The 26182-nt window shown below is 38.9% G+C and overlaps 1 protein-coding gene across 5 annotated transcripts in view; it reads right to left on the bottom strand.

Annotated features, from left to right (window-relative positions):
• Positions 1-26182, bottom strand: part of NTRK2 (neurotrophic receptor tyrosine kinase 2) — a 283920-nt gene that overhangs the window by 83407 nt on the left and 174331 nt on the right. Inside the window, exon 14 of one of the 5 annotated variants that reach the window (XM_054031464.1) lies at positions 7417-7935. The exons of the other annotated variants lie outside the window; for them this stretch is intronic. Within the exon in view, the coding sequence (XP_053887439.1) occupies positions 7925-7935 (11 nt within the window). The 3' untranslated portion in view covers positions 7417-7924. Of the gene's footprint in view, positions 1-7416; positions 7936-26182 lie in introns of those variants that run through there. 5 annotated transcript variants of the gene reach the window in all.

Genomic DNA, 26182 nt, shown 5'->3' with positions numbered 1-26182 from the left:
TACTCCAGGCAATCTGTCATTGGATGGGCTGAGTTTTTTCCCCCCCTGCATTCCTTGTATTTGAATTACATTATGGCTATTTGATTACTCATTCCTGTCCTTTCCCTGGGATGGATACTGTCACAGGTTGCAGTCAGGCACAGAGGAATCTGTTGACATTCTAATGTGGGAGGTGGGTTCTTCCTGAAGAAGAATTACAAAGAGGTAATACAGACAGAAGTCATCTCCCTTGGCTAACAGTTGTGTTTCACTGCTTGGCCAGGGAAAAGAGAGCCCCATCAGGCTAACAGTTCCACACCCATCACACTCCAGCCTCTGTGACTGATCAATAAATAATGGCAACTGCAAGGCGAGAACCATTCTCCCTCCACCCCCTGACACACACTTCAACTGGTTGATCCCTAACATACACCATCAGTGGAGGGCTGCCCTTCCACCACCCTGGTCCCCTAGTGATCAGATTCAGGAGGAAGAGCTCCCCACCGTCACTCATCGACATGGAGTAAGAGTGGGAAAGACCTTCAAAAATACTTGTGTATTTCATTAAAAAGAAGATAGCCCATTTTCCACTTTTGGAGACAAACAAGGGGCTAACTCTAATGCTAGGGCTGTAATAAAGACCTCAGCAGAAGGGATGATGGATGAAACCATAAAAAAAAAACTGTAGTGCCTGGGATGCAGGTTCTATGAACTCTTCTCCCCTTCAGCAGTTAAACTCCCAGAGGCAGGGTTTTTGTTGTTGTTGTTTATTGATTCTATTTTCCTTAGACAGGTTGGTTCATCACTTTTCCAGATCATGCAGCCTACTGGAGTGGGGAGCCAGGCGCAGCCCTATTGACAGGAGCCAAGGGAGCAGCTGCTGTGGGGTGAGTTTCTCATTTTATGTCACTTTAATTGTGGTTTTTCATTTTATTTCATGTTATTCTGCATTTTCAAGAAACATCGGGCTCTACCGATGTGCCCCAAATAGTAGCTTCTTCGGGGCCCTTCGTGTAGTTTCAGAATGCCACCGCTTACTGAAAACAAAAGCAACTTCAACTGGCAGCACGTACAAGGTACACACACATTACACTCTCAATTATTGCTCTACTGCACCAGGTGTATCTAGCACACACTGCAAAGCAGGCAGAGATTAATGTAGTGTAACAGTTTAATTATCCTAGTGTATATGAAATCATAGGATCTTATCCTGCAATCCTTGCTCATGTGATCCTCTAGCTGAAATCAAGTGAAGGTTTGCAGGATTGAACATGACTAAGGGTATGGTTACATTACAGAGACTATACTAGCATAGTTAGGTCACCATACCTATGCCAGCATAATCCCGTAGTGTAGATTCAGTCTACGCTGACTGAAGGGATTTTTCCATCAATATAGGAATACCAGCTCCTTGAGCGACAGTGGCTCCATCAATGGATGTGTTCTTCCATCAGTAGAGCTGCATCTACAGTGCAGGTTAGGTTGGCATAGCTATGCCATTCAGGAGTGTGGTTTTTTCAGGCTCCTAACCGACGCAGCTATGTCAACCTATTGTAGACCAAGTCTAAATGTAGACCAGGTCTAAGAATTTGCAGAATCAGCCCCTCAATGATTTTAATGTACTTATTGATTTCACTTTTGTGATTTTGTACAAACTCAGTAGTAAAGATTTCCCTTCCATTTCAATATGAATGTAGTACATGCTTGGTTCTTCTCAATTAAAATAATATAGTGAATGTCTATGATACTTTGATATGTAAAAATTCAGCTGAAGAATACTGCTCCATTAACTGCCGGTGTTGTTTTGTGGCCTATGAATATCAAGATACTGTAAAATGTTTAACTGTTTGCATGATAAAAACCTATAGGTTCTTTGTAAAAAAGGTGAGTAGATTTCTATGCCTAGGATGATTTATACTCATTGGAAGTTCTGAGATTGTTGAAGCAGTGTTGGTGGTCTGAAAAATCTCCCCAAAGCCTGAGCTTAGGCAGGTATGGTGGTGTAACACTGCACTTACCCCTGACTGTGGAATTTGTGTAAATACACTACTGAGTCCTTGATTAGATCATGACTGGAAACTAAACCAAACTATCACACAGCAGGATTTAAAAATACCTGAAAAGATTTCAGAGTCACCCTTGATAGCATCTGGGTAGGTAACTATGTTCATGACCATTCAAAGAGAAAACAAAACCTGGCCACACAGATGAAGACAGGAAACCCAGAGATGCAGCTTGACATAGGGAATAGAAGGAAATTCCCACAGGTCTCTTGAGAAAATTCTAAGCTTTTTCCATCCCCACCCCACCCCCCGCACCTAAGGTTTAGCACATCCATGTAATACTAACCTTTCTCCCCTATAAAAGAGTTTTGGAAATCTGCTGTTCTGTCTAGCTCTGGTCACTGCTTCCTGAATCTTTGGCTGAAGTTCTGATTTCCTGGTCATCATGATTGCTGCCTGCTTCTTTATTTCACACTGAAATGCTTTATACATGGGGCACTTTAAAGACATTATGATTAAAGATTTGAGCCTTGATCCTGCAAAGACACACGTACAAAACTTTATACACTATGAGTAGTCCACAATGGATACTAAAGTGAAGTATTGTAACAGAGGCAAAAAGCTTAGAAGGTCATGTACATTGATAAATGAAGTGTCCCACTCAGACTCTGTGAACTCCAAAATTGTCTTTTTGATTCATTAGGACATAGGCTTGAAAGGGACCTCCTTGGTCAGACAGTCCTGTCCCTTTCTATTTTAGACAACCCCGTCATCATAATACTGTTCATAAATGTATCAAGCACCATCTTAAAATCGAACCTCACTCCTCTGGTAGTTAGAAACCTAATTTCCAGCCCAAATTTATTCATGGCTAGATTATACCCATTTGTTCTTGTGCCAACATCAACCTTTAGCTTCCAAAGCTCTTCTCCCTCCTTGGTGTTTACCCCCATGATGTATTTAAAGAGACCAATAATATCCCACGCAGCCTTCATTTTGCTAGCCTCAACAAGCCAAGCTCTTTTAGACTGCTTTTGTAAGAGGAGGCTCATTAACCACTTATCCGCCACTTTCATTCACCAGGTCCCACAATGAGACTATCTACAGTGTGTGAAGTGTGATTTTGTGTGGGATCAAGCGAATGGTCGACTGGATTTTTTCTTCAGACATATGATTAATAAGGTTTTTTAAAAAATTGTCATTGGCAAGTATGGTATGTTTATCCTCCCTTAAAAAAACATTATTTTAGAAAAAGAGAATGAACACAAACGCACTAACAAATGCCAATTGTGTGGCAGCAGTTATATGTCAGCAGCTAACGCATAACAAAAAGGCCCATTGACTTTTATGGGAACAGCGGCTCTCTAAAGTGCCAAAGTGACAGCGACCTGCCACAGCCACGGTGCCAACAGCCAACAATATAACCAACCCCTAAGCAGGGCTTTTGAAGCTGAGGCCCATGAGGAAGCTGAGGACATGCTCAGTCACTGCCATTATGCTTTCAGCACCTATAAGCATCTCTTTTTTGAGTTGATAATTACAACATCCTGTGCCAAGCAGCTGTCACTAAGGAGCAGGAGCTGCCCAAACACACCATAATGCAAGTTTGCTGGCTGATTTATCACACTATAATGAACTCAGTTACAGACTTCTGAAGCATGGGATAGAGAAAGAAAGAGACCGAGAGAAACAGCACTGAGCGTTTTGTTCTGGTCAGTTAAAAAAAAAAAAAAAAAGGGAAAGTATCAGATTTTTTTATCTATGCATGCCCACCCACAGCCGCAGTCCACCGTTGCAGCCGCAGTCCACCCAAGGCATGTATCCATGGAGGCACAGAGATCCAACCTCCATGTGGATATGAGACCTCCCTGAATGTCAGCATGCACGTGTAAGAGGGGGAAATGTAAAGAGGAATGGCAGGAATGGCTGAATGAACTTTACTCGAGCTCTGACTTACTAGGCCGATATAATGGACATGACCTAAAAGAAAGTGTTACGCTCATAATCAAGCTAAGTTGGCAGCTCTGACCAATTATGGACAGTTGATTTTATGGTGATGGCCAGAACACATGTATTATCTTCTATAAAAGCTTCATCCGTGTGACCATAAATCATAGTCACCTCTCTCCCTTTTACTCTTCATTCCTGAAGAATAGTTGCACTTGAATCTTCTGTAACACTTCAGTGCAGACTCAACTGAATGTAAATGCGACTCCTGGGTCTCTTCAAGCGAGCAAAATGTGTGAACCAGGGAAGACCTTCTCCTGCCTATCATCTATGTGGCTGTTGTCATTTTTCCACTGCCTCACTACAACTGTTGTACAGCATGACATTACAGTACAGTTAAAGTCTCTGTAATCAGGAAGCACAGCAAATGGGTACAGATGTAGGTCTTTCTCTCTTGATCCTTTTGAATTTAAAACCTTACATACAGCAATATGTACCAGCTGGGTTCCTTTACCCCATATTTAGTTACTTTGTTCTGGCATTTTATGGACCAGTAACTTCATAAACAGTAATAACTAGCTGTTATGTGTAACCAGTTAGGAGTAATGCAAGTCAATTGGGGGAGTTTATCACTAAGAGAAATATAAGGTACTGTAGTTTTTATTGTTACCAGTAAAACAGCTGGATTTTTGGTATAATTCACTCTGAACTGGCACTTGCAGCTAAGGAAATGGAATTTGCGTATTTATAGCGAACACAGACTGTACTAAGTCAAATCACTGAGGTAAATGAAGCACCTAGTTATTATTCAGTCTAACAGAGAGGTGTCATCATGGTAGATTAATAGGATAATTTACAAAGCTTTATAAGTGATTCAGGGCTCTCCTGTCCCCTTCAAATGTTACCAGGAGTAGAAAGGGGGAGTTTGAAGTTGGCCTCAGGAAAGGCTGCTCCATTTAGCATGCTTTTTGTGGCAGTACATGATAAAGAAGTGGACGCTTCATTTTATCTTTTATACTCCAACAACCAGAATGTACCTCAAACAATTTCTAGTCTAGAGGAGTTTTAAAGAGAATGGGAAGGGGTTAGAAGCTAAAACAACTATTTACAGACCATTTAAAGTGGTCTCTGTAATGTCCTTCCGCAAACATATCTTAAAATTGAACTATAGTTTAGTGTGTTGATATAATCATTGTTTTGGTCATACTGGCTCCCTTAAACATTTCCTTAGACATGAGAATAGTAACTCAGCTGCCTGTTTCAAAAATGCAAAATCCAAAAATATTTACTAATCTGCATTTTCCTTACAGACAAAATATAGAGAAGCTATATTGTTGACTGTGACTGTATAGAAGTCTAGACAGACACACAGAGCAGGGGATTTGGAGTCATAACTCCAAGGTTCTATTACCAACTCTGCCAGTGACTCATATATAGCCTTGGGTGGATCCTTTAATCTTTCTATGTCTCATTTTCCCCATCTGGAAAATGGGGATGATAATGGTTGCTTACTTAGCTGACAGGAGGATGGTGAGGGTTTTTTGAGGGTTAATTAAACAATGTTTATACAGGGCTTTGAAGATCTAAGTATTAAGTACTATAATAATTTGAAGCTCTTATATAACATTCTGTTTTCAAAACAATGGTTTAAATTCCTTCTTGGTAAAGTGCCACTAACTTCAATGCCTTCATAGAGAAGTTTGAACATATACTAAGCTACATTCATTTTTATGTTTGTAGATCTTCTGACCTCGGAGAGAAGTTTTAAATGTATTAAAATACATTCAGAGATAAGAACAAATGGAAGAACAAAATATCTCTTACAAAAGGATTTTACAACACTGTTGCCTTTTACATTTCCATCACTGTTATCTGACACAAGATAGGGCCCAATCCTGTTCTCAATTACATGGGGTAAATCAGGAGTAATTTCCACTGAAATCTGGAGTTATTCCAGATTTACCTCCATGTCTGTGACAGGAGAATCTGCCCAAATCTTGAAAGTACTAAGAAATTCAGAGTATCATACAAAAAGAAACCTGCCATGCATCCAAAGAAAATCATGCTAAGTCTGTTGCTTTGTTAATTGTGAAACATTATTCTCTTATTCCAGTATTCAGGTGTTGGTTTACAGTCTTTTATATATCATTCTGGGAAGAAATAAACAAACCTTTGGGGGTTAATATTATACATCCAGCACTCCAAAAACTGTTGATATATTTTCTCTTCCATACCTTTGTAAATGTAAACAAGTCAAGATTTCTGAATAGAAGTGCCTGGAATGCTTCTCTCTCACAGTATTCCAATGTGGTACTTCTTCAGGCTTCAGATTCTGAAAAAGTCCTGTTGTTACGGAAACTGGGAAGATGATAAATTGCATTCCAATGGTGGCAATTCAGCCTTAACACATTTCTTACAGGTGAGGTGAATCTTCTCAGTGGATGGACCTCTTCCTTTTCTTTCAACAAAATTGTTGACCAGAGTTCTCTTAAAAGTAGTCTTGCTTCTCACAAGCAGAGTAGCTATAGGCAATCTGGGAAGAATGCATATATTTTGTGGTACTGAGAAGAGAGTGATCTGATTCTAAGAACAGATGAGCAAGACTCAGAGACCCAGCTCAGAATATCCCATAACTCTTCATCTCCAACTCTGGACTTCTGTGGTTCAGACCCATCTCTAGTAAGACAGCCTGATCCAATTTCCATTAAAATCAATGAGAATCTTTCCATTGACCTCTGTGGGAGTTGGATGAGACCCATAATGGCCAATCTAACAAAGGATCACAAGAGGTACAGCTTGCTGCAGACAAAATATCCTGATTACCTTGAGAAGTTATTTCCTTGAGCCAAAAGGAAATAACAGAAAGAAGGAATTAACCACATGTTATTGATATATGAGGTTTGTCATTGGTCAGGCAGGAAAGTGAGAAGTCTTTTCAGCACAGGTTAGTGTCTGCAATGAGAAGTGTCAGGGTGAATTGCTGAAGGCTGATGGGATTGAAAAAGGGAAGCAGAGGAAAGATTAAATATGGAAAGGGTGAAGTATCATGAACCCTGGATAAAAGGGAAAAGAGGATGACTAAGCCATTCCAGTTCAAAAGAAAGGAAATCTCTGGACCTCAGTTGATTTGTAGCACTAATCAGATTTCCTCCCATTTTCCCACTTAAGCATTTTAGATACTGTTAATTTAGATTCATTAATCTTGAACAGCCTGTAGCAGCTGCTCAGCAACTGGCCAAACATCTGTCTAGAGAAAGTTCCAATCTGTGAGTTTGCACACCACTCTGATTAAATACTGTCCATAATTCAACAAGAAATTGTCTATTTCCCTGCATCATAGCTAATGTAATAGCTGCTTGTTGTTGCAGCCTTGACCTTCTCTTTTATGCTGGACAACCATTTTGGGGGTGGGGGGTGGGGGCGGATGTTGTAGAAAAAAAGACAGAAACTTTTTCTAGCTTATTATTCACAACTTCTTAGTGACTACGCTTTATTTTTGACGTGACACATGGCACAACTGCCTGCCTGATGGAAACACTTCTGCGTCCCATTTAGTTATTGATCCTACATCTTCAAAAGTCTGTGACTCTTATAGAGGTTTGGCAGGTTCAGTTCCTTCATCCTCCCTCCCCCTCAGCTGCAGCATGACAACACTTGCTAGTTCACAAGTGGTGGCTGTTGGCTTGGACATTAGGTATGGATCTGGAAAGATTACAGAATTTTGCAATAAATTCATCATGATCAAGCAGTAACGGTTAAAGCATTCATTATCCTCGCCAAAGGAATAAGAAAAAACAGGTCTTCACATTTCTGATATCCTGTTGCATCAATGAACAGGCTGCAACAAGCAGAGAAAGTGTGAGCATGTGCTTCAAGGTCTTTTCAGGTGCTATGGTACAGTTTCTTATGGAAAAATCCTTGTTCTGTATGGTGTTTTTCCTGCCTCACTTGGGGATGGCATAATCGTTCCTTGTGTCACCTGAGAAACCGGGATGTCAGTTTCCACCTATTGGTGAGAAAGAAACTGATCAACAGCAGAATTCAACTGAAAATCTCCTTGGGTAGAACTTTCTGATTTTGAGGCCAATGGGAATGTTATACCAGAGTGGAAGGATGGTTTTGGCTGAGGTGCTGGATTGAAAATCAGGAGATCTGGCTTCAATTCCTGGGTCTACCACAGATTTCCTGTGTGACCTTGGGCAAGGCATTTAACCTCTACATGCCTCAGTTCCCCATCTGTAAAATGGGGACAATAAATCTTCCTTCCCTCATCCTTTGTCTTGTCCATTCAGCCCTGATTCAGCAATTTGTTGCATGCAGGCTCAACAATCTGACAGAGGGCAAAGGACTGCAGGATCAGGGCCTTAGCTTTTAAGCTCTTTGAGGCAGGGACTACCTGTTAGTATATGTGAGTATAATGCCTAACACAATGAGGCCCAGATCTTGGTTGGGGCCTCAAGGTGCTAATATAATGCAAACAAGAAGTAATAGATAATAATGAATTGTGCTTTCCTCTCCTCTTAAGGAAAAGAATGTCAATACAGACAAGAAGGAAAAACCCCAGCATTACTGAATAGTCAAGCACAAGAAAATATATTTGCCTCTTATAGGATAAGTGTAATCTATTTTTCCCATAGAGTGTACCAAATATATTGCACAGAGACTCAATATAAATACTGCATGATAGAGTTATGATAGTGTTAAAAGTAACTGGAGGGAAGGCATTTTCATTATGAGCCCTAATTTCAGGGATTAATTAAGAACATTTATATTTTGGGCTGACATTTCTCCTGCTGGAATTTTTCCCCCCAATCCAAATGTAAGTTATTTGTTGTTTGGTTTGGTTTATTTTGAAAGTGTAGTAAAATTCCGTTTTGTCATTTTTTATTTATTGTAATGTAAAGTAATAGATAATAGTTATAGTTATAGCATTTTTTGCTATCAGACAACTCAAAATTAGTTTCCTTAAAACTTCAAACTTGCCACAAGCTTAGGTTATGACGACGGCAGATGCCTTATCTGAAGAAATTTAGTTTGAAGATAATAAATGTATAAGCACTTTAAAAAGACAGTCCCTCACTACCTTCTAACAACATTCTGGGATGCAGGGTGTTAACCCAGATACACAGGGGTGTATAAAAACAATGAGGAGTCCTTGTGGCACCTTAGAGACTAACAAATTTATTTGGGCATAAGTTTTGTGGGCTATAACCCACTTCATCAGATGCACAGAGTGGAAAATACAGTAAGCAGGTATAAATATACAGCACATATAAAGATGGAGTTGCCTTACCAAGTTGGGGGTCAGTGCTAATGAGGCCAATTCAATTAGCACTGACCCCCAACTTGGTAAGACAACTCCCATCTTTTCATGTGCTGTATATTTATACCTGCTTACTGTATTTTCCACTCCATGCATCTGATGAAGTGGGTTATAGCCCACAAAGCTTATGCCCAAATAAATTTGTTAGTCTCTAAGGTGCCACAAGGACTCCTCATTGTTTTTACTGATACAGACTAACACTAACCTGACCCAGATGTGTGTGCATCTATTTCAATGTGCAATAGTGTGATTGCCCTCAGTGGACCAAATTTTCTGCTGGTTTAAATGGGCACAGCTCCATCAACTTCAATGGAGTGTCATCCTTGAAAACCAAAAGATCTGGCCCAGTATGACAGCATATGCAAATATATACAACCACATTTTAAATGGTTTCTCCTACCTCAACAAAAGAACAAAGAAATTAAAGGAAAATAAGTGTAATAATGCGATGCTTTTCATATTTTAAAAAGCATAAATGTCAGGACATTCATAATTATGGGTCTTAGCATTAAGCCCTGGGTAAGGCTGGTTAATATTATTTTATTGAACAATTTCCCACTGTAAAATGTATCTTAATTGAAATAGACATTCTCTGCAGGAAAATCTTGAGTTCAATTACACTTTTTGATTTTCCAGTTGAAAGAATCAAAACAAATTTTCATGTTTGGAATCAACATTTCAAAATGAAATAAGATTTTTGGTTAAAAAAAGGTGATTAAGAAGAAAGAAATCCATTTCGTAATATTTATTTGAAATGAAAATTTCATTTAAAAATGGTGACTCATTTCAATTTTGTTGAAAATGTCCAATTTCCATGTCAACATTTCCAATTTGAAATTTCTGGGAATTTTTTGTTTCACGAAAATGGCCAATGTTTCGACTTTTGTTCTGCTTTGAAATGGAAAGTAACTTTGAAATGTTGAAATTTCCCATGAAAGGAAAAATTTGTGTTTTGAACAGCTTTACTTCTGTGCATTTAAAATCTCAGCTGTAACATACTATTAACACACAGATTTGGGAAGAGGTTGTGCTGAATATGAAATAATACAGTAAAGTCTAGATTATCCTAGTCCTAGATGAATACTCAGGAGAAAAGAAGATAAGGAGACTACTTCCTCTGTCTCTTTGCATTTTTATGTAGGAACCAAGCACTCCAGGCTTCCAGCACACAAGGGGTGGATGCCACACCTGAAAAAAGAAGCATGCAGGCAGATCTCTACACCAGTATAGAGTTCCACTAACTTCAATCAGAATGAGTTTTTCCTCAATTTTATCCAGCAATCGCTTCCTCTGGACTGCTAATAAGCAGAGAAAATTTCATCTCTAAAGAACTCTGTTTGGAAAATTATGTGCGACTGTAAGGGGGCTGGGAATGGAAGCCAGAACTCAGCATTAATTGTGCCAGGCATCAACAGCAAAAATTGTTAGCATCATTGGGTAAAAGCAAGAGAAGGGCTTGAACCAAAAACCAAGATTTGGAATACATCTGAACGCTGATAGACTTTGTATCCACATCTGAACATCGTGACTCAAATCCATCTCCAGTGAAAATCTGTTATTCTCCACAAGTGAAAATGAAAGCAGTCAAAAACACAGGTTTTGAAATTTAGCTTTGCATGCTGGAAATATGTATCAATATATAAGCCCTGCATATAAGCATGGTCTTCCCTTTCACTGAGACAGTACATGCACCTGTTATTCCAATAAAATAACAGAACTCCGGTACAGAATAGTAACTTTTTGTGTTAATCCCTCTTTTTTGGCTTATGATGAATACTGGGCCTTATTGTTCCTCATTCAGTGTTGACAGTGTTTTTCATACATATTAATAAAACAAAGAAAATCTTGCAGCAGCTCTTATCTACATTTCTATTACTACTGCAAGTCATGAATATTTTCTGAAATCCCAGCTAATTAATTTAAGCATCTGAACCAATGATTTTCCCTTTGTTGTTAAGTTTCTCTTACTCCATGCCCCCTGAGCAGTCACCACTCTTTCCTCAAAGACATCTCCTGTGGCATAGCTGGGGGCAGAGGGAAAAATAATAATAAAAAACCTTAAGAGCTTTTTGTTCCTCTGCTGTCCTGTACTTTATTGATCCTCGCATACTCCCCAAGTTCAGAGACATTTTATTATCATGACCATAAATGAATGCCATCAGGGATTCAAGGGGACTTCCCTCTTTAATATTCAGAGAGACAATAAACTTCAGTTTAAAAGCTATAAAGCTATATCAACATGTGGTTGAAGCTACAGATATAAGGCCCTGCCACACTGACCTCCATTTCCCTTAATTGTGGCCAGAGTTCTGGCTCGGCAGAAAAGTGGCTAGAATTTCCTTCATAACCTGACCAGCACATTCAATTATCTGGCTGTCAGGATGAAATGCAGGCGGGAAGGAAAGCAGCAAAGAGCAATTAAATTCATTCCTGTGAAAGGCAATTAAAAAGACCTTTAATCAAACACTACAGCTGTTAACAAGTCAGGTAATGTATCAAAAGCAATGGTAACACTCCCAAATTCTTTTGCTTCTGAACCCCAAATTCGTCTGTCATACTATCAGGGAGGGTAGAAAGCTATTTAGTAACTTTAATTTCCTGAACTTTGGAGTGGTACAGCTGCAAAGTATTGCCTTAATTGGAGACATAATGATATGAAGAGTAATTGACCACTAGGCCTGCCCTTTTGTCTTTCTTATCTTCAATATCTTGCCCCCCACCCACCCTCTCCTTCCTTCTCTTTGTCTTGAACAGGAAAATTTGTACACATCATTGTCTCATAGGGTGCCACTTATTGGAGCCTTTTCTGGTTATTGCTTGGATACGTGCAAATCATGTGCTTTTGTATTTTTCCTGTAGTTTCCCTATTGTCTGAGTGTGATTTATGTGTTTCAGCTTTGTGATGTCAGTCCAGTTTTGTCCCATCTAATGATTTTTATTAGTAATTGTGCCTAAAAGTTTATATTTATTATGACAATTGCCATGAACATTGGTCACCCATAACAACATTCCAGTTGCCTTAGATAAGACCTAGAGATCAAAATAACTCATTCTCTGAATTTGCAGTATTAAAAAAGATATTCCTTATAGTAAAGCATGAGGAAGTACAGTGAATACTGTTAACACAGAGGTATAGTATCTATTTATCAAAGCTAATTGGTAAATTTTTAAGAGTCTCCACAGTATATATTTTGTTCTTTATTTTCATTATTATGACAACTGTTATCATTTTAAGAGACTAGATGTATTAATTTCTCTGTATTTATGTGCCATGTTATAAGCACAATTTTTTTTAAATTCACACATTATTAATATCAGATTTTTTTTTTAAGTTTGCTTTACCGCCTTATTTCATGAGGGGAAAAATGGAGCTCTTGTCCTAGCTGAATCAAACCATCCTCTTCTGTGAATTATAATAATGGAATTATGTTGAATAAATCTCATCTGCCCAAAAAAGTAATTTTATTTATGGTCACCCTGCAATTTTCCCTATTTAAACAATATGTAAAGGGAATTTCAATAATTCAGCTGCATCAGGCTGCAGAACTGCTCGGCTGCACAATACTAAATGACTCTTTAATTTATAAAAACTAATTCCAAATAATCTGTTGTCAGAGACAAGCAGAGTTGTCAGTGATCAGAGATGCAAAGAAAACAGCACAAGCTCTTTTTGGCTGGAATGGGTTTAAGCAGGTTTTGATATATGACTTTCTTAGCATGATTAAATATGGTGTGTTTTTCAGTCTATTAAAATACTGTGCACAGCTAGAAGTTCAGCTAGTGCCTGCAACTGTGGTGTGATTTATGAGAATTTTCTAAAATTAAGACTACAGAGTAGTTCAGGATGGAGACTTGGAGGGGGTGAGGGACAGTTTATGACTGTGGCCTGAGAATGTTCATATTAAAGTTTCTAAATCAAGGGGTATACAGTCTCCATTTCCTCACCTGAGCTTCTAGATGAGTGTTTAGTCTAAAATATCATCCTCTCTTGTAGACTGCATTTCCTCCAAAATAACTGTCCCTCTCTCTTCTCAATAAGAATGCAACATCTTAGGATAGAAAGAAGCTCATGCAGGAAGACATTTTGTTCTCAATACTCCTCTGATTTTTCTCTCTCTCACTGAGGCAAGTTTCAGGACACTCAGCCAACCTTTGTGTAGTCAGCTGAGGTTTTTTTTCTCCTTCGCTGGAGATCATGGAACAAGCAAACTGACAAGAACTCAGCACTTGAGATGATTTAGCTGACAAACAACACAGATTCTGACTTGTGTTTGTATATATTACATACACACACACAGGAAATTCAGATACAGCATAGCAAAATGTTCCCTCAAAGATTTTTATGGCTGTTTGGAAGGGAATATACAGCTGATGAGGCCAAGAATTTACCAAGGGTGGGCATGATTTTGCAATAACAACCCTTTTTATATGGTGCAAAATAAGTATCATATGCTTGGGCAAAGCCCCCTTCTCTAAACCACACAAAAAAGCACCAGTAAAATTCCAAGGTTTCTCCATAAACTTACTTGAGATTATTAAAAATAACACTTAGTCCTTTTTTAAAAAAGAATTGTATACTTTTGATGCATCAAATTTGATTAATATCCAACACATATTCAAGACTTGAGATGACAACGCTTCCATTAAACTGCTGCTTGTGCATTTTGTTCTGACACCATCCTATATGACTCTGTACATTGTGATTCTTCATGCATATGAAACAAGAAAGTTTACCAGCCCAGCATAGACTTCCCACTGCAGCACAGCATGTAGAGCAAATGTACAGAATGTTTCCTGGGGTTAGATTTATTAAGAATCACTGCACAAACCCCCAATATTGTAGGTTTATTTAACTCTGCAGTTTGCGGTTTGAAATGTCCTAATTTATTCACCTTGGGCCTGATTCAAATCACACTGAAATCAGTGGAACAGACAGACTTCTGTTGATTTTAATGGGAAATCAGTTTTGGATCAAGCTCTTGGAAAGAAGCCACTACTGCAAGGAAAAGTTGCAACTTCGTTCTTTCTCTTTAATTCTAAAAGACCTGCCTTGTTTTGCATTATGTTTATTCATCAGCCTGGCCCAACTTCAGGCTTCTCAAGAATGCTGTGGCAAAAATGGGATAAATATAAAAATCATAAGCATAAAATCCTATACAAACTGGTAAGAAATATCCCCAGAAAGCATAACATTAGTTACAGAGATGATTCCAGCTGGCAAACAAGTTGGCTCAGCTAGATAACACAAAAGACTTTTATTAGGTGGAAGACGGTCACTTTCCAACAGAATAAGGATTGTCAGCAATAGCTGAATTAAAGTTATTTCTCAGTGCACTGCACTGTGATTTCCTACATCTGTGTGGAAAGAAGAAGTAGGGTGTGGGGGAGGGCACTTGTACACAACCCTTTGAATTACATGGCTTGATGAGATTAAGTCAAAATTTCTATTTCACATCTACAAGATAAAAACAACCAAAGGATACTGAGAATCCTTGGCCACGTGTTCTAAAATTATACTGAATGGCGCCATTCATTACTGAATAGATACATACAACTTTTCTTGCATCCACAGGCCAGGATTAACCACAAGGCCAAAGGAGGCATGGTCATAGAGGTGAGTTAACCACTAAGCCCTTAAGGGCTAGTCCCAAAGCTCACCCTAATCCCTATCCTGCCAGTCTGACCTGGATAGTGCTATATTAGTTTGGCTTCACTATCTGCAGAGAAGGAGGAATATAGATCATAAGAACATTCATAATTACATTACATAGGGTTACAATAAAAAAGGACTTAAACCTTCATGCTTCATAGAATATACTAACCTTTATCAGTTGTGGGTTAGGAAGAAATTTTCTCTATGGGCAGGTTATTATATAAATGCTCTCTTTTGGTTTCTTGCACCTTCTTGTAGCATCTGGTTGTGGATACTCTTAGGATACTGGAAGGACTACTGGTTTGATCCAGTAAGGCAATTTGCACATTCCTGTCCTGTGTGGAGTCTACACAGCCAACTATACAGTGGATGAAATCAATGGGAGTTTTGACATTGACTTCAATGGGGCCAGCATTTCATGTGCTGTCGCCTCTGGAGATGGCTCTTGGTCTGGTAGGTGCACTTTTTTACTCTTGCACAGGGGTGAAAAGACCTTTTCTGCTTTGTATGCGATATTGGAGCAAATCACGGAGAAAATTATTAGACGCACAATACAATCTCAGATTCCCTGCAAAAGTAAGTCTAGAAAGACTTAAAACATGTAGTAGTACTAAAAACAAAGGACAAATAGCACAGGCTTGTGCCAGGTATATTACACTACAAGCAGGTGCTTTGTAAGCTTCCCCACAAAACTCTTTCAGTGCAGCCCAATCCTGGCCTGCAACCCTACTGCTGTTTCAGTCCCAAACCTCTCTTGAGCACAGACTGCCAATCATGGCAAAATGTGTTGCTTTTTTCTGATGTGAATGGGGATGAGACCAATGAACTCCTCTTGCCTGGGTCAGCTATTCATATTACTTATTAAATGCAGGGATGGAATTTTTTTTGTTACTTTTTGGTTGTTTGTTTCTTTTCTGTTCTTTGTTGCTCTATTTGGAACATGTCCTTTGGTTAATATTGTTTTCGGTTATTTTTTATTAAGGCAGTTACAGGCCTTCAGGCTTTGGGCACAAAAAATGAAAGCACATTCATGTTTGCTGTTCAAAACTCTCTATAAGAAGTCAAAATTACACATTGAATCCAAACACCACAATTTGGGAAAGATCACTCAAGAAAAAGATCTTGAACTATCATTGTGGATAGTTCTGAAAACATCCACTCAATATGCAAGGGCAGTCAAAAAGCGAACAGAATATTGGGAATCATTAAGAAAGGGAATATAATATCATATTGCCTCTATATAAATCCTTGGTAAGCCCACATTGTGAATACTTGCGAGCAGATGTGGTTGTCCCATCTCAAAAAAATATACTGGAATTGGAAAAGGTTCAGAAAAGAGCAACAAAAATTATTAGGGTTATGGAACGGCTTCCGTGTGAGGAGAGATTAATAAGACGGGGACTTTTCAGCTGGAGAAAGTAAATAAGTGTTATTTACTCCTCCTCACAACACAAGAACTAGGGGTCACCAAATGAAATTAATAGGCAGCAGGTTTAAAACAAACAAAGGGAAGCATTTTTTCACACAAGGCACAGCCAGTCTGTGGAACTCTTTGCCAGAAGATGTTGTGAAAGCCAAGACTATAACAAGGTTCAAAAAAGAACTAGATAAGTTCATAGAGGATAGATCCATCAATGGCTATTAGCCAGGATGAGCAAGGATGGTGTCCCTAGCCTCTGTTTGTCAGAAGCTGGGAATGGGCGACAGGGAATGGATCACTTGATGATACCTGTTCTGTTGATTCCCTCTGAAGCACCTGACATTGGCCACTGTCAGAAGACAGGATCCTGGGCTAGATGGACCTTTGGTCTGACCCAGTATGGCTGCTCTCATGTTCTTATGATACAGATTCGAAACACCCAAGTTTGAAAATAATTGGATCTGGAGGTTTGATAGAGAATAAAGTCCAAATACTCTGTTCCTCCTTTTCAGTGCTGGGTTTAAGAAAGATTTTTAAAGTAAGAGGGTGGAGCAAAGCTGGTTTTAAGCCACCTTTACATCTCCTTAATTTGGATCCCTGATCCCCAGATGCAACACAGAGCAGCCCCATGGAGGCCTGTCCATTTGAATTTCATTGGGTCCTATTGTCTCACTGAATTATTGTCATTCAATGGGCTTTAGGCTTCCAAGGGCCAGATTTTCAAAGATGCTAATGAGATTTTCAAAAGCACCAAGCAGATTAGGCATCTCACTTCCATTGATTTCAACAGGAGTTTGGCACCAAATGTTGTTAGGTGCTTTTGAAAATCTCAGTAGCCACCTATATGCATCTTTGGGCACCTAAATTCTTTTGAAAACCTTGCTCTAATTGACTTTTGACAATGGGACTTCTAAAAATGTTTCTGTTGCATTTCACTAAGAAGTTAATGGGAATGTTGCTAGCTAGAGTCACTATAAAACCTTTAATCAACATAATGTAACAATTTAAGGTTGTGTGAGTCTTGATCTCAGTTATTCGCTATTTCTTTCTCCTGTAAAGGGTTCTTGTACTTCAATTAAACTGACTCCCTAAGCATCTGCAGATAACAGACTTCAGGCATTGTTGGCATCGGTGTTAACTAGAGACGTGATCCAGTGAATGTTCACTTAATACAAAACGTGCATGTGTGGTGCCTTCATCCACATAATAGAAAAGTCATATCCTGTCCACGTATGGTGTGTCCGGTTATACACATGGCCACACACCTATACATACCTACCAACCCTAAATGGCCTGGGAACTACTTATCTGGAAGACTGACTGTCTCTCCCTGTGCATTACAGACACAGTTGTGGTCAGCAGAACTGCCTGACTCATCTCAGAGAGAAGAGATAGCTTGTAGATTGATAGATTCTATGGCCAGAAGGGACTACTGTGATCACCTAGTCTCTCCGTCTGTATACCACAGGCTATAGAACTTCCCCAAACTAATTCCTAGATCAGATCTTTTAGAAAAACATCCAAACTCAATTTAAAAATTGTCAGTGATGAAAAATCTACCATGACTCTTGGTAAATTGTTCCAGTGGTTAATTACTCTTACCATTAAAATGTATGCCTTATTTGCAGTTTGAATTTGACTAGCTCCAACTCCCAGACACTGGATCATGTTATATTTTTCTTTGCTAGATTGAAGAGCCCATTATTAAATATTTGTTCCCCATGTAGATACTTACAGACAGTAAACAAGTCACCCCTTAACCTTCTCTTTGTTAAAATGAATAGATTGAGCTCTTTGAGTCTATCACTAAATGGTATATTTTCTATTCCTATAATAATTCTTGTGGCTCTTCTCTGAACCCTCTCCAATTTCTCAACATCCTTCTTGAATTGTGGGCACCTAAATTGGACACTGTATTCCAGCAGAGGTCACACCAATGCTAAATACAGAGAGGTAAAATAACCTCTCTACTCCTACTTGAAATTCCCCTGTTTATGCATCCTAGGATTGCATTAGCACCCAGTTTATGAAGCAAACCAGGTCACTCTGAATTAGTAACCTATCCTCTTCATTATTAACCACCCCCTCAATTTTTGTGTTACCTGCACACAGTATCAGTGATGGTTTTCTGTTTTCTTCCAAGTCATTGCTAAAAATGTTAAATAGCACAGGGCAAAGAACCTATCCCTGCAGGAAGCCATTAGAACCAGCTTGATGATGATTCTCCATTTACAGTAACATTGTGAGACCTATCAGTTAGCTAATAATTAATTCATTTAAGGTGTGCCATGATAAATTTTATATCATTCTGATTTTTTAATCAAAATGTTGTACAGCACCAAGTCAAACGCCTCACAGAAGTCTAAGTATATTATGTCAACACTATCATCTTTATTAACCAAACTTGCAATATTATTAAAAAAAAAAGATATCAAGTTAGTCTGACAGGGCCTAATTTCTATATATCCATGTAGGTTTGCATTAATTACATTACTCTTCTTTGGTTCTTTATTAATTGAGCCCCATATCAACTGCTCCATTATCTTACCCGGGATCAGTGTCAGACTGACAGGTCAATAATTAGCTGGGTCATCCCATTTAGCCTTTTTAAAAATTGGCACATTAGCTTTCTTACAGCCATCTGAGTCTTCCCAGTTCTCCAAGACTTATTGAAAATCAACATTAATGGTCCAGTAAGGTCCACAAGGCAGTTCTTTTAGTACTCTTGGATGCAAGTTATCCGGACCTGCTGATTTAAAAATGTCTAATTTCAGTAGCTTCTGTTTGAGGTCCTCCAGAGATACTAGTGATATAGAAAAAGTGTTATCATCACCATATGAGATTATGTAATCTGTTTTTCCACAAATACAGTACAGAAATATTTATTGAACTTTTCTGCATTATTATTGATAATTCTACCATTTCCATCTTTTTGTTCCTAATATATTTTAAAAACTGTTCTTACTGCCCTTAACTTTGCTGGCCATAAATTTCTCCTTGTATCTCTTGGATTTCCTTTTAAATATTCAACAATTCCTAACTTCTGCTTTATAGTCATTACTATCAACTTCCCCTTTCTTCCACATATATATATATATGAATGATAGTAATGAATACTCATTACACACACACACATATTATATATATGTATGTATGTATATATATATATACACACACACACACACACACACACACAAACACACACACACTTTTTAAAGCTGCCATCACTTCCCCTCTACACCAGGCCAGTTTTTTAACCAGCACAGCTCTCTCATCAATTATGGAATTGTGAATTTTGGGCATCTAATAAAGTAGTCCTAAATGATCCCCAAATATCATTCACATTTTTCTGATTAAATTCTTCCTCCCAGTAGATCTGGATCATAATTGTTTTCAGCTTTGTGAAACTGGCCCTATTAAAGCACCTAGTATATATATATTACTAGTCTGGACTTTGTTCTGCTTGCACATTATAAATGTGACCAAGTCATGATCACTTGTACCTAAGATACCATTAATTTTTAGTTCTGTGATCAGTTCCTCTTTACTTGTTAGGACAAGATCTAATATAGAATTCCCCCATGTTGTCTATAACACTTTTTGAGTTAGGAAATTGTCATCTATAACGTTTAGAAATTCCAAGGATGTTTTAGTATTGTCAGCATGAGACCTCCAGCGTAAATCACTCAAATTGAAGTTCCCCGTGATCTCATAGGTTTTTTTCACCCTACACTTTGTAGGTAGGTGCATAAGGAACTGTTCATTCTGTTCCCTACTGTGATTTGGTGGTCTATAGCAGACATCAACTAGTACTCCATCTTGTGCTCTGTTAGGACATTGATCCATAAGCATTCAAGATCATTTTCTTTTGAGTTATCGGTGACTTGGAAACAAGTATTGCTATTTTGACTTAGAGTGCCACTCCCCCACCCCTTTTGACCACACAAGCCTTCCTAAACAGGTTATAAATGATTGACTTGAACATTCCAATTTTGTGAATCATTCCACCAGGTTTCCATAATATGATGTAGATTTAATTTATGCTCATAAATGAGCAATTCCAATTCCTCTTGTTTGTTACCCAGGCTTCTAGCATTTGTGCATAGTCAATTCAAGTTTTTTTTTTCTTTTTGTCATTTGGTTCCTTAATTTTGTTCTTAACATCTCAATTTTGTGCTCACTGAGTTCTCAGATTGTCCCTCTTTTTACCCTTCCCTTTTGCTATTAGTTTAACCCCCACCTGACTGCTTTAGCCAGCCCGTCCCTGAGGAGATTAGTCCCCCTTCTTCTGAGATGGAGGCCATCCAAACTATATAGCCCTCTCTCCCCAAAGAAGATGGACCAGTGGTCCACAAAACCATAGCTCTGCACCCTACACCATTTACCTAGCCAGAATCTTCTGCCTTCTGTCTTCCTTTGCTAGAGGGACAGGAAGGATTTCGGAGAAGACAATTTAGACATTCTTCTTCTTCAGTACGCTTCTGAGTTCCCTGAAGTCCTCTATTATCTGTGAGATATCCCATGATGTAGTGTCATTTGTGCTGATCTGAACCATCACCAATGGATCCTTGCCCTTCAACATCAGAAGCCTATCTGATCTTAGAGTGACATCTGGTGTCTTAACTCCGGGAAGGCAGCACACCATCCTGTCGTCCGCCTGTCCCTGGCAGAATGTTCTTTCGATTCTTCTGAGTATTGAATATCCATCAAGGATTGTCTGTCTGCCTTGGATAGTTAGAGAACTCTTTGTGGGTACACTTGATTTTTTTTATAGGTTGACCCAAGCTGCCATCCACCCATGTGTCTCATACATCTCTCCATTCCCATGGACCTGCTGGATCTTGAGAGGTATCTTCCACAGCTCCCTGCTGAGGACCAGGTATTGATTTGCAACTTCTAGCTGTGTGGAATTTCTTCTACTTCTCTTTTGTCTGGTGGACACAGTCTGCCTATCCTCATCTGTCTCTAACCATGCGGCTATGACCTTTGGTGGTTATGAACTGCCAGGCCACTTCTCTGATTTCCTCTACAACTGATTCCTTTGTGTCCAGGTCCCTTCCTTCCTTGAACCTGGGATACTGGGGTTTCCCAAACCTGGTTTGGAATTCTTCAGCTTCTCTGATTCGTAGTAGCTTCTCAACTTGCCCCTCCAAGCCAAGAATCTTTTCTTCCAGCACAACCACCAACTTGTACTTCATGCACAGGAAATCTCTTCTAGTTTCAGGCAGGAAAGAACATCTCACATTCATTGCAGGTTATCACCACTATTCCATCATTGGCCAAACTATCACACATAGCACGGAGTCTCTCACAGTCCCTCTCTAAACTCCCACCAAAACTGTCCTGTTAGCTGCCTCCGTTTGTGGCTCTCAAGTTCACCTAGCAATTGATTTTCTATACCAAGTCTTCCCTGCTTAGTTCAACTCAGCTTTGCCCCTCACCCTCAGGGAGTGATGAACTACTCAGAGACTTCAAACAGGTGGGCTGATTAAAGTTCCAAGGCTAGAGTCTCATGGCCTTTAGGATGTTCTCGGAGGGGCCCTTCAGTTTTGAAACTCTCCCTTGTCAGTCCTAAATAGAACTAGTTTATCGAATTCAAGGCATGCTGAAAGGCACAGTCATTTTTCCAAGCTGCGAGAAAAACTGGGAGGGCTCTGGTAGGAGATCATAAATATCAGAAATATGTTTTAGCTGCTGGGCGATGATTTATGTTAATTACTGAGTGAAGAGAGTTCCTGGAATAGACTATGTGTATGAATGTATTTTTAAAATGTGTCAAGGAGTGCCTACATCAAAGGACTGGAGCTCCTTTATAAAGAATGTGTACACAAACTGAAATTAATTAATTAATTACATCAGTTCTGTGGAGGAGTACAGCATTATCATTCTGACCTAACTATTGTACTGTTATGGGCAACAAGAAACTGGAGCGATATCAATAGAATTAATTAATTAATGTTTGCAAAGTGCTTTGAAGGTGCAAACTATTCTGTAGGTGCTAGATAATTTTTTTTTTTATTTTTTGCTGGCAACACTTTAAAAGTTATATTCCATTTTTTCTCTGACCCTCAGATTGCCCATAACACAGGAGTCAAGTATCGGAGGGGTAGCCGTGTTAGTCTGAATCTGTAAAAAGCAACAGAGGGTCCTGTGGCACCTTTAAGACTAACAGAAGTATTGGGAGCATAAGCTTTCGTGGGTAAGACTTGCAAGACTTGCATCTGAAGAAGTGAGGTTCTTACCTACGAAAGCTTATGCTCCCAATACTTCTGTTAGTCTTAAAGGTGCCACAGGACCCTCTGTTGCGCATAACACAGGAGTGTCCCCAACCAAGCTTCATCTACATCCTGCCCTGGAATTTATTCACATTTTAGCTTAGTCTGGGTTTCCTCCTGAGGATGCTGTATAATTGCCTTTTGAAAGTATTTTCCACAGGGAGCTGCACTGTCTCCTATGTGGCCATGGATATCAGTAGAGTCACTGGCCCAAATTCCATGCCGCAGTATAGCACCGAAGACATAGTTCAGAAGAGTTCCTGTTTGGATTCTGGACTGATGCAGCACCTTGGCAAATCTCTCCACACCTGTTAATGAGCTTTTCTGTAGCTCACAATACAGGCGAGTCTCATCTTACGCTGGGGTTACGTTCCACTGTCAGCGCATAAAGCGAAAAGCAGAATCGCCCGCACTACAGGTACAGTATTTAAATTGTTATTTTTCTCTTTGTTTTTGTTTTGTTTTGTTTTTGCCAACTGCGCAAAGCTGAATTTGTGCATGTTAAATGCGCGTAAGATGATACTCACCTGTACCCAGAAGACTCTAGCCTCTCCCCATCCCGCTCCAATACTCCCCTTACACACCTTTCTTTCCTTTCTACACTGGAGAAATTCTGACCCTTTCAAGGCCCATTTGCTCCCTGCTGTGGTACAGAATCTGCCCCACTCATCTCAATATTAATCATCATATAATATTAGGCACTTCATTTTCTTATAGGCATTTGTTTGACAAAAGGTATGAAAACTCTGCATAGCTTGGAAACAATGTCACTTCTACTGTAACTGTGAGAAATACTAGTCTGTTTTAATCAACATTTGCTGTGAATTATTGTACTAGCAATCAATCATTTTCTCCAAGCTGATCTTTGGAACGCTTTTGCCTAAGACCAGGCACATCAAGCAAGCACAGACTTCTTAACGGTGATGCAATAACTGATAATGAATTGGAGAGAATGTAATGTTTGATATAGTTATGAATCATTTTGGCTCTGAGTTTTTTTATTTGTTTCTGACTCACTGACCTTAAGATGCATTAGACTTTTTATGCCAAAAGAAAAATATCACATAGTTGAATTAATTATGTGTTGAAATGTAAACTATATATTTTGGAATTTATTATTTTCTTATTTTGCACTCATGTTCTCTGTGTCTACATATTATTTTTTTTCCTCAGGACCTGCATTTCTGGTTGATCCAAAACTCCCACTGGGGCAAGGAATACAGAACCAGAAGTCTGCTCCTGCTTCCATTAACTTCTATAGGAGCAAGAATCACACCCTGGCTCTTAATAATGAAGTTCTTTTTATAAATTACATTTTTTCCTACAGATTTCACAGAGGGAATCTCCTTTTTAATCCACTTAAATTATTTTACAAAATGCTTTCAATATATATTAAAAAATGAACATCTCTTGAATTTCTCAGACATCATGAATTTGGAGACGGATCATTCAGTCACTGTAACACTGTGTGACTGTATAGTATTATTTGTCAGGTGCATGTCACTGTTTTAGCTACATACTTTTTGACAGATCTGAATAGTCAAATAACTGAAGCAAATGGCCCAGTTCAATGGTGTCACTGAAGTTACACTTGTTTAACAGTTTTTCTGCCTGTTTTATTGATCCAACAGTGTCCTCGGCTAAGGCCCCAATTCAGAAAACCTCTTAAGCACATCCATCCATTATTCCGCAGTACGTATGTGCTTAACTTTAAGCATGTACTTGGCTGCTTTGCTGAAGAGGGATGGTTTGCTTAATCAGAGCCTAATTGAACTGCCAAATTTACTAATGAAGTATCTACTTCAACTGCAGAAGTTGGCACTCTATATGCATTAGCCATTAGGCTGCACATTTCACGTTAGCTCGTTCCACACTGCTTTGCTAACCAAAATGCATACTTCAGTTCGGATCTTTCTCTTTTAACAAACTTCCAAAAGCATGTTTCACGGGTTGAATTTTCATACAATAGGCTGTTCAAGCTACACAGTTCACAAATTAAGGACCAGAACTTACAATGCTTTTTTTCATGTCAGTCATCCCATTCACAGCAGTGGGCATCCTGGTGTGAGTAAGCAGTAATCACGCTAGGGTGACCAGACAGCAAGTGTGAAAAATCAGGACAGGGGATAGAGGATAATAGGAGGCTATATAAGAAAAAGACCCAAAAATCGGGACTGTCCCTATAAAATCGGGACATCTGGTCACCCTAAATCACGCAAATAAGTAGTGCAAGATCACACACTGTTCTGAGTGGTGAAATGTAATTGGGCCCGGAACATTTTGCTGAAAATATAAGAACTTTCTGCTTTTCTCTTTTACTAAGTGAAAAGAATCAATTTTGTGCAGATCAGCACTGCTTCATGAATGTCAATCTGGATAATGGTGATCTTTTAGGTTCACTTTTACAAAAAAAATGGAAAGGAGATTAATTTCTTTTTGGTTTTGAACTTTCCATGGGGCAAGGAAAACAAGTTTTTAAGGCTGAAGACTTCAGTCTTTGGAAGCATTTATTCCATTTAGATAAAAACTAAATAAATTAGTGGCCTGCTGAGAACCCAGATGAACAGCAGGTGGTAAACATTCTAATTTCAACCAAATTTATTTTGTGTTATATTTTTTGTGCTGGGCAAAGGAAATATGCAGCCAGATTATTAGCAAAATGTGTAGGACTCAAACTGTGATGGTCTAAAATGCAAAAATCTGCTGCCCAGTTGAAGAAAAGTGAAGCATAACTACTGGCGTGCATAACATTTCCTTCACTGAAGTCTGCAGGACAATCAAGAAGTCATGCACCCTGTGTGGTGATGTATCCAACCAAATCAGCTGTATAAAAATATGCAGTTGAATCTGAAAATATCTAGCCTGACCATAAAATATATAAATATCTTCTGAGTTAAACACACAATTTGATTGGAAAAAATATAAATATATTTCCTTCCTTATATCCCATCATGTTAGTTGAGGCTCACTGGAACATCTTGGTTGTCAAACTATTATTTTTCACTGGAGTCTACCCTAACCCTGCCTTATTTTTCAATATTCTATTATCAAAAGAAGATGATATTTAATTTGTTAATTTCAGTTCAGATTAAACATTTCATTTTAATCTGATGAAGCACAAGCTTGTGTCATTATTTTATTTACAAATAAAAATGAATCCCATTATGTCACTCAGATTTTTGCCTAATGAATACATCTAAACTTCCACACTCAGGCATGTGCACTTATATGTACATCACAGCAGTACACACCTACAAGAGGAAAATGATGATTGAGTGATTAAAAAAGGCATCAGAAATATCCTGACACACCATGAGCTATCCATATGAAGGACACCGATTTCCTCATGTTTTCTAAAGCAAACCTGGCTTTGTGTCTTAGCCATTAGCACAAATATCCAGGGGATAAACCACACAGGAACTAGTTAACACCCCTACCAAGAATGTCATTTCGCGCAGGGCCGGCTCCAGGGTTTTGGCCACCCCAAGCAGCCAAAAAAAAAAAAAAAAGACGCGATCGCGATCTGCGGCGGCAATTCGGTGGGAGGTCCTTCGCTCCGAGCCGGAGTGAGGGACCGTCTGC

Source organism: Malaclemys terrapin, chromosome 6 (genome assembly GCF_027887155.1).
Source record: "Malaclemys terrapin pileata isolate rMalTer1 chromosome 6, rMalTer1.hap1, whole genome shotgun sequence".
NCBI lineage: Eukaryota > Metazoa > Chordata > Testudines > Emydidae > Malaclemys > Malaclemys terrapin.
Note: the sequence above shows the minus strand (reverse complement) of the source record. Positions and strands in the feature narration are given on the sequence as shown.